A 15,999-nucleotide genomic window follows, 5' to 3' on the forward strand; every position below is an offset into this window, starting at 1 on the left:
AATACTGTCACAACTGGCTAAAACAGTGACAGTATCACTGGCTTCAATTTTCCTATTAGTCAAATTGCTACTTGTGCACTTTGAAACTTAAGTTTTATATGGTGGTTTACTTACAGACGTCTTATTTCCAAATGGTATAGCCATAAAAGAGAAAAATGTATGGGCTTTGTTAAACACAAAATATAATATACTTAAACACAATATAGCCAAGGAAATATTAGCGATACACAAAACCAACTGCTATTTCAAGGGTCTTACCTGTCTGCCATTTGAGGTATTATAAAGTGCTGTCCATTTTTGTGATCTGAAACAGAAACCAAGTCAAAGTTTTGTTCACAGAAATGTTAAGATCTGTAAAGGAACATCACCATTATTTTCTCAAACTAAGTTTTACAATTAGTATTTTTGTATAATTACGAGTCACGTGGGAGAAAACAAGCTGCTAGACTGGCTACACATTCCTGAAGACCCACCCAGTAGCAAGACTCATAGCCTTGTTTCTTTCTGGTACAAAGGTCCAGGCATCATTTAGCAGAAACCTGTGCTCACCCCAATCCTTAAGATTAGTTTGCCCTCAGTGTAACTGATGATCTTTGGTCATGGAAAGTGTGCTGAGGGAGCTGAATCAGCTCAGAGCAGGCTTTCATCAGCCCACTGTGTGGGACAGTGGATGAACTCTGGGCCTCGCTCAAATGAATCTATTAGTATGAAACAGTCAGGGCTGGGGCAGGTGGCCTTCGCAGATCCAGAAAGGAACTCCATCTGCAAGGAAGCTTACTGACTCAGCCCTAATCTAGCTTCTGGAGGACACTGATCCATGTGCCAATGAATAAAGCCATGATCAGCATTCCTATGTAGGTTTTTCTGTCAACATAAGTCTATCTTTATTCTGGGTAAAAAACCCAGGAGTAGAAATGCTGGTTGCATAATAAATGTATCTTTAACTTGGTAAGAAATTGCCGGACTTTTTCCCTCGAGCAGCACTATCACTTTGTTTTCCAAATGGCAATGTGTGAGAGTTATAGTTGCTTCCTGTCTTCCCTAGAACCTGTACTGTCAGTTTTGGTTTTGTTTTTGAAAGTTTAATCATTCTAACAGGTATGCTGTGACATCTCATTGTGCTAATGACTAATCACGCTATGCTTGTCTTCATGTGATTTTTTTTTTTTTTTTTGCCATCCCATATCTTGTCTTTGCCCAGTTTTCATTGGGCTGTTTTCTTACTGCTGAGTTTTAATTTTAATATTTATTTATTTATTTATTGACAGAGTCTCACTCTGTCCCCCACAGCTAGAGTGCAGTGGTGTGGATCTCCGCTCACTGGTAACCTTCACCTCTTGGGTTCAAGCGATTCTCACGTCTCAGGCACCCAAGTAGTTGCAACTACAGGTGTGCATTGTTACCCCCAGCTAATTTTTTTATATTTTTAGTAGAAACAGGGTTTTGCCATGTTGCCCAGGATGGTCTCAAACTTCTAGGCTCAAGTAATCCACCTACCTAGGCCTTCCGAAGTGCTGAGATTACAGGTGTAAGCCATCATACCCAGCCTGAATTTTTAAAATTCTTTAAATATTCTGAATATGAGTCATTTGCTGGATATGTGATGTCCAAATACCTGTATTTTCTCAGTCTGCATCTGGTCTTTTCACTTTCTTAACTGTAGTTTTCTCAGAACAAAAATGTTTCTTTTTTTTTTTTGAGATGGAGTTTCACTCTTGTTGCATAGGCTAGAGTGCAATGGTGCAATCTCAGCTCGCTGCAACCTCTGCCTCCCAGGTTCAAGCGATTCTCTTGCCTCAGCCTCTCAAATAGCTGGGATTACAGGCATGCACCACCATGCCAGGTTAACTTTTTGTATATCGTAGAGACAGGGTTTCACCATGTTGGTCAGGCTGGTCTTGAACTCCTGACCTCAGGTGATCCACCCACCTTGGCCTCCCAAAGTGCTGGGATTTCAAGTGTGAGCCACTGCACCTGGCCAAATATTTTCAATTTTGATGCAGTATAATTTATCAATATTTTCTTTTATGGATTCTGCTTTTGGTGTCACATCTAAGAGTTTTTGGGGTTTTTTTTCCCCTTGCAGAAGCAAGGTCTTGCTCTGTTGCCCAGGCTGCAGTGCAGTGGTGAGGTCATAGCTCACTGCAGCCTTGACTTTGTGGGCTCAAGTGATCCTCCTACCTCGGCCTCTGAAAGTGCTAGGATTACAGGCATGAGCCACCATACTCAGCTGATAGCTAAAAGCTTTATTAATCCAAGACCACAAAGATTTTCTCTTATGCTTTCTTTTCTTTTTCTTTTTTATTTGAGACAGAGTCTCGCTCTGTCACCCAGGCTGGAGTGCAGTGGTGTGATCTTGGCTCACTGTAACCTCCCTGTTTCGGGTTCAAGTGATTCTCTTGCCTTAGCCTCGTGAGTAGCTGGGACTATAGGCATGCACCACTACACCTGGCTAATTTTTTTTATTTTTAGTAGAAATGGGGTTTTACTATGTTGGCCAGGCTGGTCTCAAACTCCTGACCTCAGGTGATCCACCCACCTCAGCCTCCCAGAGTGCTGGGATTAAAGGTGTGAGCCACCATGCCTAGCCCTCTTATGTTTTCTTCTAGAAGTTTTACAGTGTCAGGTTTTACATTTGGATCTATGATCCTTTCTAGTTTTTGGGTGTGAGGTTTAGGTTGAAGTTCGCTTTCCTGCACATGGATGTCCAGTTGTCCCAATGCATTAAAAAGACAATCCTTTCTCCACTGAACTGATTACCACCTTTGCACTTTGGACAAAAACAAATTGAACATATTTGTGTGGGTGTATCTCTGGATTCTCTATATTGTTTCAATGACTTAAATGTCTATCTCTTCATCGGTATCACAGTCTTGAGAACTGTAGAGTTTCATAGCAAGTCCGAAAAATTGGGTGGTATACTTCCTCCCACATTATTCTCCTGCAAAATTGTCTTGGCTATTCTAGTTCCTTCACATTTCCATTTGAATTTTAAATTATTATTATTATTAATATATTTGGAGATTGGGTCTTACTCTGTCGCCCAGGCTAGAGGGCAGTGGCACGATCATGGCTCACTGCAGCCTCAACCTCTCAGGCTCAGGTGATCTTCCCACCTCAGCCTCCTGAGTGGGTAAGACTCCAGGCATGTACCACCACACATGGCTAATTTATTATTTGTAGAGACGAGGTCTTGCCATCCCGTCCAGGCTAGTCTCGAACTCCTGGGCTCAAGTGGTCTTCCTGGCTTGGCCCCCAAAGTGCTAGGATTACAGGCATAGGCCACTATACCTATCTTCATTTGAATTTTAGAATCAGTATGTCTATGTCTATGAAAAATCCTCAATTCAAGTAAATTTATACGTTTATTAATTTGTGGAGAATAAACATGTTACTGAGTCTTCCTATCAATAAACACAGTATATCTCTCCACTTATTCAGGTCTTCATTAATTTCTTTCATCAGCAGTTTTTGGCATATAGATCCTACATGTATTGTGTATTTCATTAGATTTATACCTAAGTATTTAATTTTGAGGGTTTTGTTTTTCTTTTTTTTGAGATGGAGTCTCACTCTGTCACTCAGCCTGGAATGCAATGACGAGATCTCAGGCTCACTGCAACCTCCGCCTCCCAGGTTCAAGCAATTCTCCTGACTCAGTCTCCCAAGTAGCTGGGACTACAGGCACCTGCCACCATGACCAGCTAATTTTTATACGTTTAGTAGAGACAGGGCTTCCCCATGATGGCCAGGCTGGTATTGAACTCCTGAACTCAAATGATCCACCCCCTTCAGCCTCCCAAAGTGCTGAGATTATAGATGTGAGCCATCATGCCTGGCCAATTTGGAGCTTTTCTTAGTGGTATTGTTTTTCTAGATTCAGTTTCCAATTGTTCACTGTTATTCTAAAGAAATATGATGGATTTTTGGCCAGGCGCAGTGGCTCATGCCTATAATCCCAACACTTTGGGAGGCTGGTGGATCACCTGAGGTCAGGAGTTCAAGACCAGCCTGGCCAACATGGAGAAACCCCATCTCTACTAAAAATACAAAAAAATTAGCCAGGTGTGGTGGCACAGGCCTGTAATCCCAGCTACTGAGGAGGCTGAGGCAGGAGAATTTCTTGAACTCAGGAGGCAGAGGTTGCAGTGAGCCGAGATCACACCACTGCACTCCAGCCTGGGCGACAGAGTGAGACTGTCTCAAAAAAACTAAAAAGTTGTATTTTTGGCTGTTGACCATATTCCTGCAATCTTGTTTAACGAAAGGTTCTGGAAACCTTTCTGTAGGTTACTTGTGATTTTCTGCATAGAAATCAACTCATTTAAATGGGGACAGTTTGAATTCTTCCTTTTCAATCTATATGCCTTTTATTTATTTTTCTTGCCTCTTGGCACTGGTTTCAGTGTGATGTAGAAGAGGAATGGTAAGAGTAGACACCCTAGTCTTTCTCCCAATCTGAGAGTAAACACAGTCTTTCATCATTAAATAGATACTCTATTTCAGGTCAAGAAAGTCTCATCTATTTCTAGTTTGCTAAGATTTTTTAAAAACTGAATGAATGAGGATGCCCTCTCTCACCACTCCTATTCAATATAGTACTGGAAGTTCTAGCAAGAGCAATCAGGCAAGAAAAAGAAATAAAGGGTATTCAAATAGGAAAGGTGGAAGCCAAATTGTCTCTATTTGCAGACGACATGATAGTATACCTAGAAGACCCCATCGCCTCAGTCCAAAAACTCCTGAAACTGATAAGCAACTTCAGCAAAGTCTCAGGATATAAAATCAATGTGCAAAAATCACAAGCATTCGTCTACACCAACAACAGACTTAAAGAAAGCCAAATCAAGAACGATATGCCATTCACAATTGCTACAAAAAGAATAAAATACCTTGGAATACAACTCACAAGGAACGTAAGAGACCTCTACAAGGAGAACTACAAACCACTGCTCAACGAAATCAGAGAGGACACAAACAGATGGAGAAACATTCCATGTTCATGGTTAGGAAGAATTAATATCGTGAAAATGGCTATACTGCCCAAAGTAATTTACAGAATCAACGCTATCCCCATCAAGCTACCATTGACTTTCTTCACAGAACTGGAAAAAACCACCATGAACTTCATATGGAACCAAAAGAGAGCCCGCATAGCCAAGTCAATTCTAAGCAAAAAGAACACAGTGGGGGGCATCACACTACCGGATTTCAAACTATACTACAAGGCTACAGTAATCAAAACAGCATGGTACTGGTACCAAAACAGAGATATAGACCAATGGAACAAAACAGAGGCACCGGAGGCAACACAACATACATACAACTATACAATCTTTGATAAACCTGACAAAAACAAGCAATGGGGAAAGGATTCCATGTATAACAAATGGTGTTGGGAAAACTGGCTAGCCATGTGCAGAAAGCAGAAGCTGGACCCCTTCCTGACACCTTACACTAAAATTAACTCCAGATGGATTAAAGACTTAAACATAAGACCTGGCACCATAAAAACCCTAGAAGGAAATCTAGGCAAAACTATCCAGGACATAGGAGTAGGCAAGGACTTTATGAACAAAACACCAAAAGCATTGGTAACAAAAGCCAAAATAGACAAATGGGACCTAATCAAACTCCACAGCTTCTGCACGGCAAAAGAAACAGTCACTAGAGTGGATCGGCAACCAACAGAATGGGAAAAAATTTTCGCAGTCTACCCATCTGACAAAGGGCTGATATCCAGAATTTACAAAGAACTCAAACAGATTTACAGGAAAAAAACAAACAAGCCCATTCAAAAGTGGGCAAAGGATATGAACAGACACTTTATGAAAGAAGACATATATGAGGCCAACAATCATATGAAAAAATGCTCATCATCACTGGTCATCAGAGAGATGCAAATCAAAACCACATTGAGATACCATCTCACGCCAGTTAGAATGGCGATCATTAAAAAATCTGGAGACAACAGATGCTGGAGAGGATGTGGAGAAAAAGGAACACTTTTACACTGCTGGTGGGAGTGTAAATTAGTTCAACCATTGTGGAAGACAGTGTGGCGATTCCTCAAGGCCTTAGAAATAGAAATTCCATTTGACCCAGCAATCCCATTACTGGGTATATATCCAAAAGACTATAAATCGTTCTACTATAAGGACACATGTACACGAATGTTCATTGCAGCACTGTTTACAATAGCAAAGACCTGGAATCAACCCAAATGCCCATTGATAATAGACTGGATTGGAAAAATGTGGCACATATACACCATGGAATATTATACAGCAATCAGAAATGATGAGTTTGTGTCGTTTGTAGGGACATGGATGAATCTGGAGAACATCATCCTCAGCAAACTGACACAAGAACAGAAAATGAAACACCGCATATTCTCACTCATAGGCGGGTGATGAAAAATGAGAACACAGGGACACAGAAAGGGGAGTACTAAACACTGGGGTCTATTGGGGGGAAATGGGGAGGGCCAGTGGGAGGGGGAGGTGGGGAGGGATAGCCTGGGGAGAAATGCCAAATGTGGGTGAAGGGGAGAAGAAAAGCAAAGCACACTGCCATGTGTGTACCTACGCAACTGTTTTGCATGCTCTGCTCATGTACCCCAAAACCTAAAATCCAATAAAAAATTAAAAAAAAAAAACAATGAATGTTGAAGTTTGTTGAATGCTTCTTCTGCATCAACTAATATGATATACTTTTTCTTTTTTATTGTTAATGTGACAGATTACAATAACTGATTTTCTTCTTCCTTCCTTCTTTCTCTTTCTCTCTCTCTCTCTATCTTTCTCTCTTTCTTTCTTGTCACAGTCTTGCTTTGTCATCCAGCCTGGAGTGCAATGGCATGATCTCAGCTCACTGCAACCTCCACTTCCTGGGTTCTAAGCGATTCTCCTGCCTCAGCCTCCCGAGTAGCTGGGATTGCAGGCATGCACCACCACACCCGCTAGTTTTTGTATCCTTAGTTGAGACAGGGTATCACCATGTTGGCCAGGTTGGTCTCGAACCCCTGACCTCAGGTGATCCACCCCCCTCGGCCTCCCAAAGTGCTGGGATTACAGGTATGAGCCACCAAACCTGGCCTGGTCTGTATCATTTGAAAATTATCCTTTAATGTTTGTGTGGTATATAGTGATAACTCCATCTGTATTCTCTCCTTTTTGTCAGTATTGCTAGACATTTATGAGTTTTACTGATCCTTCTGAAAAACCAGCTCTAGTTTCATTGATTTTCCTCTATTGTTTCTTTTCCCAGTTTCATTAATTTGTGATCTTTACTATTTGCTGCCTTTTGTATAGTTCAGGTTTATTTTGCTTTTTTTTTTTTACTTTTTTAAAGTTTCTTAAGGGAGGAGTTTAGATTAACAATTTGGGGCCAGGCGCAGTGGTTCATGCCTGTAACCCCAGCACTTTGGGAGGCTGAGGCAGGCAGATCATTTGAGGTATGGAGTTCAAGACCAGCCTGGCCAAGACAGTGAAACCTTATCTCTACTAAAGACATAAAAATCTGCCAGGAGTGGTGCTACATGCCTGTAATCCCAGCTCCTAGGGAGGCTGAGGCAGGAGAATCACTGGAACCTGGGAGGTGGGTGTTGCAGTGAACCAAGATGGCACCACTGCACTCCAGCCTGGGTGACAGAGCAAGACACAGTCTCAAAAAATAATCATAAGAATAAATTGAGATCTTTCTTCTTTTCTAAGGTAAGAATTTAATAATATAAAATTTCCTCTAAGCATTGCTTTGGCTGTATCCCAGAAATTCTGATATGCTGCATTTTCATGTTCATTCAGTTGAAAATATTATTTCCCTTGAGACTTCCTCTTAGACCCATGGATTAATTAGAAATGTGTTGTTCAGGGCTGGGCGCAGTAGCTCGAACCTGTAATCCTAGCACTGTGGGAGGCTGAGGTGGGTGGATCACCGGAGGTCAGGAGTTCAAGATGAGCCCAGCCAACATAGTGAAGCTCCGTCTCTACTAAAAATAAAGAAACTAGCCAGGTTTGGTGGTGTGTGCCTGTAATCCCAGCTACTAGGGAGGCTGAGGCAGGGGAATCGCTTGAACCTGGGAGGCAGAGGTTGCAGTGAGCTGAGATTGCGTCATTGCATTCCAGCCTGGGCAACAGAGCAAGACTCTGTCTCAAAGAAAAAAAAAAAAAGAAATGTGCTGTTCAACTTCCAAGCACTTGGGTGTTCCCCAGCTTTATTTGTACTACCTATTTGTAGCTTAATTCTATTATGGTCTGAAAACATACTCTATAGAATTCTAATTCTTTTAGATTTGCTAAGGTTTGTTTTATGACCCAGGATATCGTCTATCTTGGTGACTGTACAATATGTACTTTAAAAGAATGTGTATTCTAATGCTGTCGAGTAGAAGAGTTTATAAATGTCAACTAATGTAGTTGAGTTTTGGTCTGGTTTAGTTCTATAACCTTACTGATTTTCTATCTACTAGTTCTGTCTATTACTAAAAGATGAGTGTATACTCTCCAACAATAATTGTAGATTTGACCTTCTCTCCTTTTAGTTCTACCAAAGTTTGCTTCATTCTTTTTTTTCAGATGGCGTTTCACTCTTGTTGCCCAGGCTGGACTGAGATGGCACAATCTTGGCTCACTGCAACCTCTGCCTCCAGGGTCAAGGGATTCTTGTGCCTCAGCCTTCTGAGTAGCTGGGATTATAGGCATGTGTCACCACACCTGGCTTATTTTGTATTTTTAGTGGAGACAGGGTTTTATCATGTTAGTCAGGCTGGTCTTGAACTTCTGAGCCTTAGGTGATCCACCCACCTCTGCCTCCCAAAGTGCTGGGATTACAGGCGTGAGCAACCGTGCAAAGCTGCTTCATGTATTTTGAAGGTCTGTTGCTGCATGTGTACACATTTAGAACTGTTACGCCTTCTTGATGAATTGACTCATTTATCATATTATGTCCCTCTCTATCCCTACTAATATTCCTTGTTCTGAAGTCTACTTTGTCTAATATTAATACAGTCATCCTTACTTTCTTTTCCTGAGCCTTTGCACGGTATATCTTTTTACACTTTTTGGCCTTAATCTTATTACCTATATGTTATAAAGTGGGTTTTTTATAGACAGTATAGAGTTAGGCCTTTTGGCTTTTTTGTTTGTTTGTTTCTTGAGGCAGAGTCTTGCTCTGTCACCCAGGCTGGAATGCAGTGGCATGATCAACACTCACTGCAGCCTTGACCTCCTGAGCTCAAGTGATCCTCCCACCTCAGCCTCCTGAGTAGCTGAGACTACAGACATGCACTTCCATGCCTGGCTGGTTTTTTGTTTGTTTGTTCGTTCGTTTTGAGGACAGTTTCACTCTTCTTGCCCAGTCTGGAGCACAATGGCGTGATCTCGGCTTACCACAACCTCCGCCTCCCAGGTTCAAGTGATTCTCCTGCCTCAGCCTCCTGAGTAGCTGGGATTACAGGCATGTGTTACCACACCCAGCTAATTTTGTATTTTTAGTAGAGATGGGGTTTCTCCATGATGGTCAGGCTGCTTTCGAACTCCCGACCTCAGGTGATCCACCTGCCCTGGTCTCCCAAAGTGCTGGAATTGCAGGCATGAGCTGATAGTTTTTATAACGTTTTTTTAAGGAATCTTGCTCTGTTGCTCATGCTGATCTTAAAGTCCTATGCTCAAGCGATTAGGAGAATTACTTCAGGCTCCCAAAGTGTTGGGATTACAGGCATGAGCTACTGCTCCCAGCCCCTTTTGTTTTTTAATCCATTCTGACAATCTCTGCTTTTTATCGATGTGTTTGAGTCATTAACATTTAATGTAATTATTGATATGTACAGATTTAAGCCTATGATGTTATTATTTGTTTTCTATTTGGTTCTTAGTTTTTTGTTCTCCCCATCTCCTCTCTTCTTTTGAATCAAAATATCTTTTGATGATATCAGTAATTTTTCATTTTCATTTATCTCTACCATTTTTGATCACATCTTTGTAGTTTTCTTTTGGTGGTTATGGTAGAAATTACTAAATATATATACATACATACACAAACACACACCTAACTTTTCACAGTCTACTTAGAAATACTATTTTACATTTCCAGTAGAAGGTAGAAATCTTACCATTATATTTCTTTTACCCTATCCCCTTTTATGTCATAGTTGTCAAATGTATTACATTGACATATGCTGAAAACCCTAATAGATGACATTATATCTTCTTTTTGAGATGGGAGTCTCCCTCTGTTGCCCAGGCTGGAGTGCAGTGGCACAATCTCGGCTCACTGTAACCTCTGCCTCCTAGGGTCAAATGATTCCTCTACCTCAGCCTCCTGAGTGGCTGGGATTACAGGCATGTGCCACCATGCCCAGCTGATTTTTATATTTTTAGTAAAGACAGGGTTTTGCCCTGTTGGCCAGGCTGGTCTCAAACTCCTCACCTGAAGTGATCTGCCCACCTCAACCTCCCAAAGTGCTGGGATTACAGGCTTGAGGTACCGCACCTGGCCAAGGATGTTATACCTTTAAAATACGTATGAAAATTTCAACTTTTGTTTGTTTGCTTCTTGAGACAGGGTCTTACTCTGCCAGATACTTACCATTTCTGTTGTTTTTCTTTCATTCTTAAAGTTGCAAGATTCTTTCTGGTATCACTTCCCTTTCACCCAAAGAACTTTCTCTAGCTTTTCTGTTAGAGCAAATAATTCTCTTATTTTTTTTCCCTCTTACAGTGTCCTTATTTTGCCTTAATTCCAAAGGTTATTTTCATTGGATATAGAGTTCTGGGTTGACAGCTTTTTTTAGCACTTTAAAAGTATTGTTTCTACTGGCCAGGCATGGTGGCTCATGCCTGTAAACCCAGCACTTCGGGGGCTGAGATGGGCAGATCACCTGAGATCAGGAGTTCGAGACCAGCCTGATCAACATGGAGAAACCCCGTCTCTACTAAAAATACAAAATTAGCCAAGCTTGGTGGTGCATGCCTGTAATCCCAGCTACTCCAGCTACTTGGGAGGCTGAGGCAGGAGAATCACTTGAGCCCAGGAGGCAGAGGTTGCGGTGAGCCAAGATTGTGCCATTGCAGTCCAGCCTGGGCAACAAGAGTAAAACTCCATCTCATAAATAAATAAAAAATAAAAGTATTGCTTTTACCATCACAAAGATGAGAAAAAAAACTGATAATAAAAAAGTAGGTCAGAAATGGTGCCTCACACCTGTAATCTTATCACACTGGGAGGCCAAGGTGGGCGGATTACTTGAGTTCAGGAATTCAAGACCAGCCTGGCCAATGAGGTAAACCCTGTCTCTATAAAAAATACAAAAATTATCTGGGCACAGTGGCGCCCATCTGTAGACCCAGCTACTGTGGGTAGTGAGGTGGGAGGATCATTGAGCTCAGAAGGCTGAGGTTGCAGTTAGTTGAGATCATGCCACTGCATTCCAGCCTACTAGATGGAGTAAGACCCTGTCTCAAAACAACAATAACAATAATAAAAGTATTAGTTAATTTCCTTCTCATCTCCATGGTTTCTGATGAGATAGCTGCAATCATTCAAATCACTGTTTTTCTTTTTTTTTTTTTCCTTTTTTTTTTTTTTTTTGAGACGGAGTTTCGCTCTTGTTACCCAGGCTGGAGTGCAATGGCACGATCTCGGCTCACCGCAACCTCTGCCTCCTGGGTTCAGGCAATTCTCCTGCCTCAGCCTCCTAAGTAGCTGGGATTACAGGCACGCGCCACCGTGCCCAGCTAATTTTTTGTATTTTTAGTAGAGACGGGGTTTCACCATGCTGACCAGGATGGTCTCAATCTCTTGACCTTGTGATCCACCCACCTCGGCCTCCCAAAGTGCTGGGATTACAGGCGTGAGCCACCGCACCCGGCCAAATCACTGTTTTTCTATATATGTTATATGTCACTTTTTCCTGGCTGCTTTCAAGACATTTTCTTCAACTTTACTTTTCAGTAGTTTGGTTCTGATGTGTCTCAAGTATGGATTTGAGTTTATCCTCTCTGGTATTTGCTAAGTTTCTTGAATCTGTAAGTTTATGTCTTTCACTAAATTTAGAGTTGTTGGTGGTTATTTGTTTCTGTTTTTTGTTTTTGAGACAGAGTCTTGCTCTGTTGCCCAAGTTAAGTGCAGTGGTACCATCTGGGCTCAGTGCAACCTCCACCTCTCAGGGTTTAGGTGATTTTCCTGCCTCAGCCGTCTGAGTAGCTGGAATTATAGGTGCGCACCACCATGCCCAACTAATTTTTATAATTTTAGTAGAGATGGGGTTTCGCCACGTTGGCCAGGTTGGTCTTGAACTACTGACCTCAAATGATCCACCCTCCTTGGCCTCCCAAAGTTAGGGGATTACAGGCATGAGCCACTAGGCCTGGGCCAAATTCAGAGGGGTTGTTTTTTTTTTGCAATATTTCTTTAAATACTTTTTCTGCATACCACACTCTTTCTCATCTCTTATTGGGAATCCAATGACATAAATGTCAGACATTCTAGTATTTTATCTAGTATAACAGGTCCCTGAGGCTCTGTTCAGTATTTTTTCTTCCTACTTTTTTTCTCTGTTGCTTAAACCAATTAATTTCTAGTGAGCTATTTTCTTTTTTTTTTTTTTTTTGAGATGGAGTTTCGCTCGTTACCCAGGATGGAGTGCAATGGTGCAATCTCGGCTCACCACAACCTCCACCTCCTAGGTTCAGGCAATTCTCCTGCCTCAGCCTCCTAAGTAGCTGGGATTACAGGCACGTGCCACCATGCCCAGCTAATTTTTTGTATTTTTAGTAGAGACAGGGTTTCACCATGTTGACCAGGATGGTCTCGATCTCTTGACCTCGTGATCCACCCGCCTTGGCCTCCCAAAGTGCTGGGATTACAGGCGTCAGCCACCGCGCCCGGCCTGTGATCTATTTTCAATTTATTGACTTCTCTTTGTCATCTCTATTCTTCTATTAAGCCCATCCAGTGAGTTTTAAAATTTTTAGTTATTGCATTTTTCAGTTCTAATGTTCCTATTTGGTTCTCTTCTGTAACTTTGATTTCCCTGATGGGACTTGCTATATTTCTGTTTGTTTCAAGAACGTTTGCTCTTACTTCTTACAGCATGGTCTTACTAGCTGCTTTAAAATCTTTATCTAATAACTCCAACATTGTGTCATCTTGGGGTTGGCATCTGTTGATTGCCTTCCCTTACAAGTACATAAGAATTAATCATATGTCAAGTCATTATGGATGGTATCTTGGACATTGTGAATATTATGTTATGAGACTCTGGGTCTTCTTTATGCAGAATGTTAACAATTTTGTCTTAGCAGGCAACCAACCAGGTTAGGTTCTGCCTCCTGGGCAGAAGGTGAGAAAATAGAAAAAGAAAAGCAACCAGTATCCCCCCTCATCCACCTTGGTCAGAGATTTAGGAAGCTGTGCTGCCACCGCTGCAGCTATTGTAGCCACAGGCTTGCTTATGGGCTGGGTTAGAGAGATCAGAAAAAGGAAGGAGGAGGAGGAAAAAACCCCAGGTAAATCCCCTTCCTCTCTGTCCTGTAGGAGTCCCATTTCCTGCTCTTTAACCAGAAAAAAGGCTTTTTTTTTCTTTTTTTAAGACAGAGTCTTGTTCTGTCACCCAGGCTGGCATGCAGGGTCGCAATCTTGGCTCACTGCAACCTCTGCCTCCCGGGTTCAAATGATTCTCCTGCCTCAGCCTCCCGAGTAGCTGGAATTACAGGTGCCCACCACCGTGCCCAGCTATATTATTTTGTATTTTTGGTAGAGATGGGGTTTCACCATGTTGGCCAGGATGGTCTCGATCTCCTGACCTCATAATCCGCCTGCCTTGGTCTCCCAAAGTGCTGGGATTACGGGAGTGAGCCACTGTGCCCAGCACAAAAAGGCTTTTTTGCACTCATTATGCACTTCCAGGTTTCAGGCTGTCACTAAAGTTCTATCAGAAGTAAGACAAAGAGGACACTCACCACCAGCTTGATGGCACTTTGACTTCCCTAATCCACCAACTCGGATTTACTTTTCAGAGTCCTTAGCTAGCCAATCCAAGCATTTGGTCCAGGTTTGTTAGTTCTATTTAGCAGGAGACACAGGGTGGGGTGTGCTTACTCCATCTCACCCAGAACTTAAACTACACCAGAGGCTCTTAACTCTATTGTACAACCAGGATAGAGAACCATTGCATACATGTATGTGAAAGTGGTGTATCAGGAGTTGGCCAATATTTTCTATAAAGGGCCAAATAGTAAATACGTTAGGCTTTGTGGCTATCTGGCCTCTGTTGCAAAAGCTAAACCTATTCAACTCTGCTATCGTTATGTGAAAGCAGCCTCACACAAGATACAAATAACTGGGCATGGCCTTCTTGTAATAAAACTTTATGCATTTATTTTTTAGAGAGATGGGGGTCTAGCTTTGTCACTGTACCTAGGCTGGAGTCCAGTGACACAAGCATAGCTCACTGCCATGTTGAATTCCTGGGCTCAGTGATCTTTCTGCCTCAGCCTCCCAAGTAGCTGGGACTACCGGTGCACACCACCATGCCTGGCTAATTTTTGTTTTTGAGACAGAGTTTCGCTGTTGTTACCCAGACTGGAGTGCAATGGCAGGATCTCGGCTCACCGCAACCTCTGCCTCCTGAGTTCAAGCAATTCTCCTGCCTCAGCCTCCAGAGTAGCTGGGAGTACAGGCATGCACCACCATGCCCAGCTAATTTTTGTATTTTTAGTAGAGACGGGGTTTCACCTTGTTGACCAGGATGGTCTCAATCTCTTGACCTCATGATCCACCTGCCTCGGTCTCCCAAAGTGCTGGGATTATAGGCGTGAGCCGCTGCGCCCGGCCAAATTTTTTAAAAAACTTTTTGTAGAGATTGAGTCTCACCCCTCTTGCCCAGGTTGGTCTTGAACTCCTGGGCTCAAGCGATCCTCCTGCCTCGGCCTCCCAAAGTGCTAGGATTACAGACATGAACCACTGCACCTGGTCAACACTTTATGTATTTATTTTTTTGACTTTTTTGAGACAGAGTTTTGCTCTGTCACCCAGGCTGGAGTGCAGTAGCGTGATCTCGGCCCACTGCAACCTCCACCTCCCCAGTTCAAGCGATTCTCTTGCCTCAGCCTCCTGAGCTGGGACTACAGGTGCATGCCACCATGCCTGGCTGATTTTTTGTATTTTTAGTAAAGATAGGGTTTCACCACATTAGCCAGAATGGTCTCTATCTCCTGACCTCATGATCTGCCCACCTTGGCCTCCCAAAGTGCTGGGATTACATGCATGAGCCACCACGCCTGGCCTATTTTTATTTTTTTGAGACAGAGTCTCACTCTGTCACCCAGGCTGAAGTGCAGTGGCGTGATCCAAAACTCTATTTAATAAAACAGGTGACAGGCTAGATTTGGCCTACAGAACATGGTTTGCTGAATCCTGTTCCATATCACAAATAACCAAGTTGGCTAATGGCAAAGCTCACTTCTGGACTTTTTTTCCATTCAAAAAGTTATTGCTTTGCTTCTGCATTCCTAGTCCCACCATGTTTAGGAACTATGGTACACATTCAATTTTGCTTTGATTATTCAATCTGATTCTTGAAATCAGTCATTTCTCTAGAGCTAAAGTTTTAAAAATGAAAAATCCAAGGATATTTGTTCAACTTTCTATCTCTTACATGTAACTGACAATTCCGCAGTTATCCTTTCAAATTAAAACCCATATTCACAGCTTTCTCAGGGATATGTTAAAGCAGAGGAGGTCACAGAAAACAGTGCTCCAACTTGTTTTTCTTTTTTTCTGTTTTACACAAGCCATAACATTAGCACACAGCCAACTTGTTTTTTTAGAACCTTCCTGACTGGAGATATGGAGAGGTCATTCTCTGTCCACTCACCTGGTTTCCTGCCACAGAGATAGAAGGCTAGTCTGTCCGTCAGCTCATACTGTATTTCCACAAGGCGCTCTGCCAGCTCATGGTGCCCTCCTTGCCTATCAAAAGAAAACAAAGTACCATTT

General features: G+C 42.3%; 1 protein-coding gene across 18 annotated transcripts in view; it reads right to left on the bottom strand.

Moving 5' to 3' along the window:
* The window catches only part of GIT2 (GIT ArfGAP 2), a 68,285-nt gene that overhangs the window by 36,955 nt on the left and 15,331 nt on the right, over positions 1 to 15,999 (bottom strand). For all 18 annotated transcript variants that reach the window (XM_078337241.1, XM_078337239.1, XM_009004597.5 and 15 more), the window contains exons 7-8: positions 15,878 to 15,972; positions 259 to 304 (exon numbers count right to left, since the gene is read on the bottom strand). In XM_078337241.1, coding sequence (XP_078193367.1) covers positions 259 to 304; positions 15,878 to 15,972 — 141 coding nt within the window. The remainder of the gene's footprint in view (positions 1 to 258; positions 305 to 15,877; positions 15,973 to 15,999) is intronic.

Source organism: Callithrix jacchus, chromosome 9 (genome assembly GCF_049354715.1).
Source record: "Callithrix jacchus isolate 240 chromosome 9, calJac240_pri, whole genome shotgun sequence".
Classification (NCBI taxonomy): domain Eukaryota; kingdom Metazoa; phylum Chordata; class Mammalia; order Primates; family Cebidae; genus Callithrix; species Callithrix jacchus.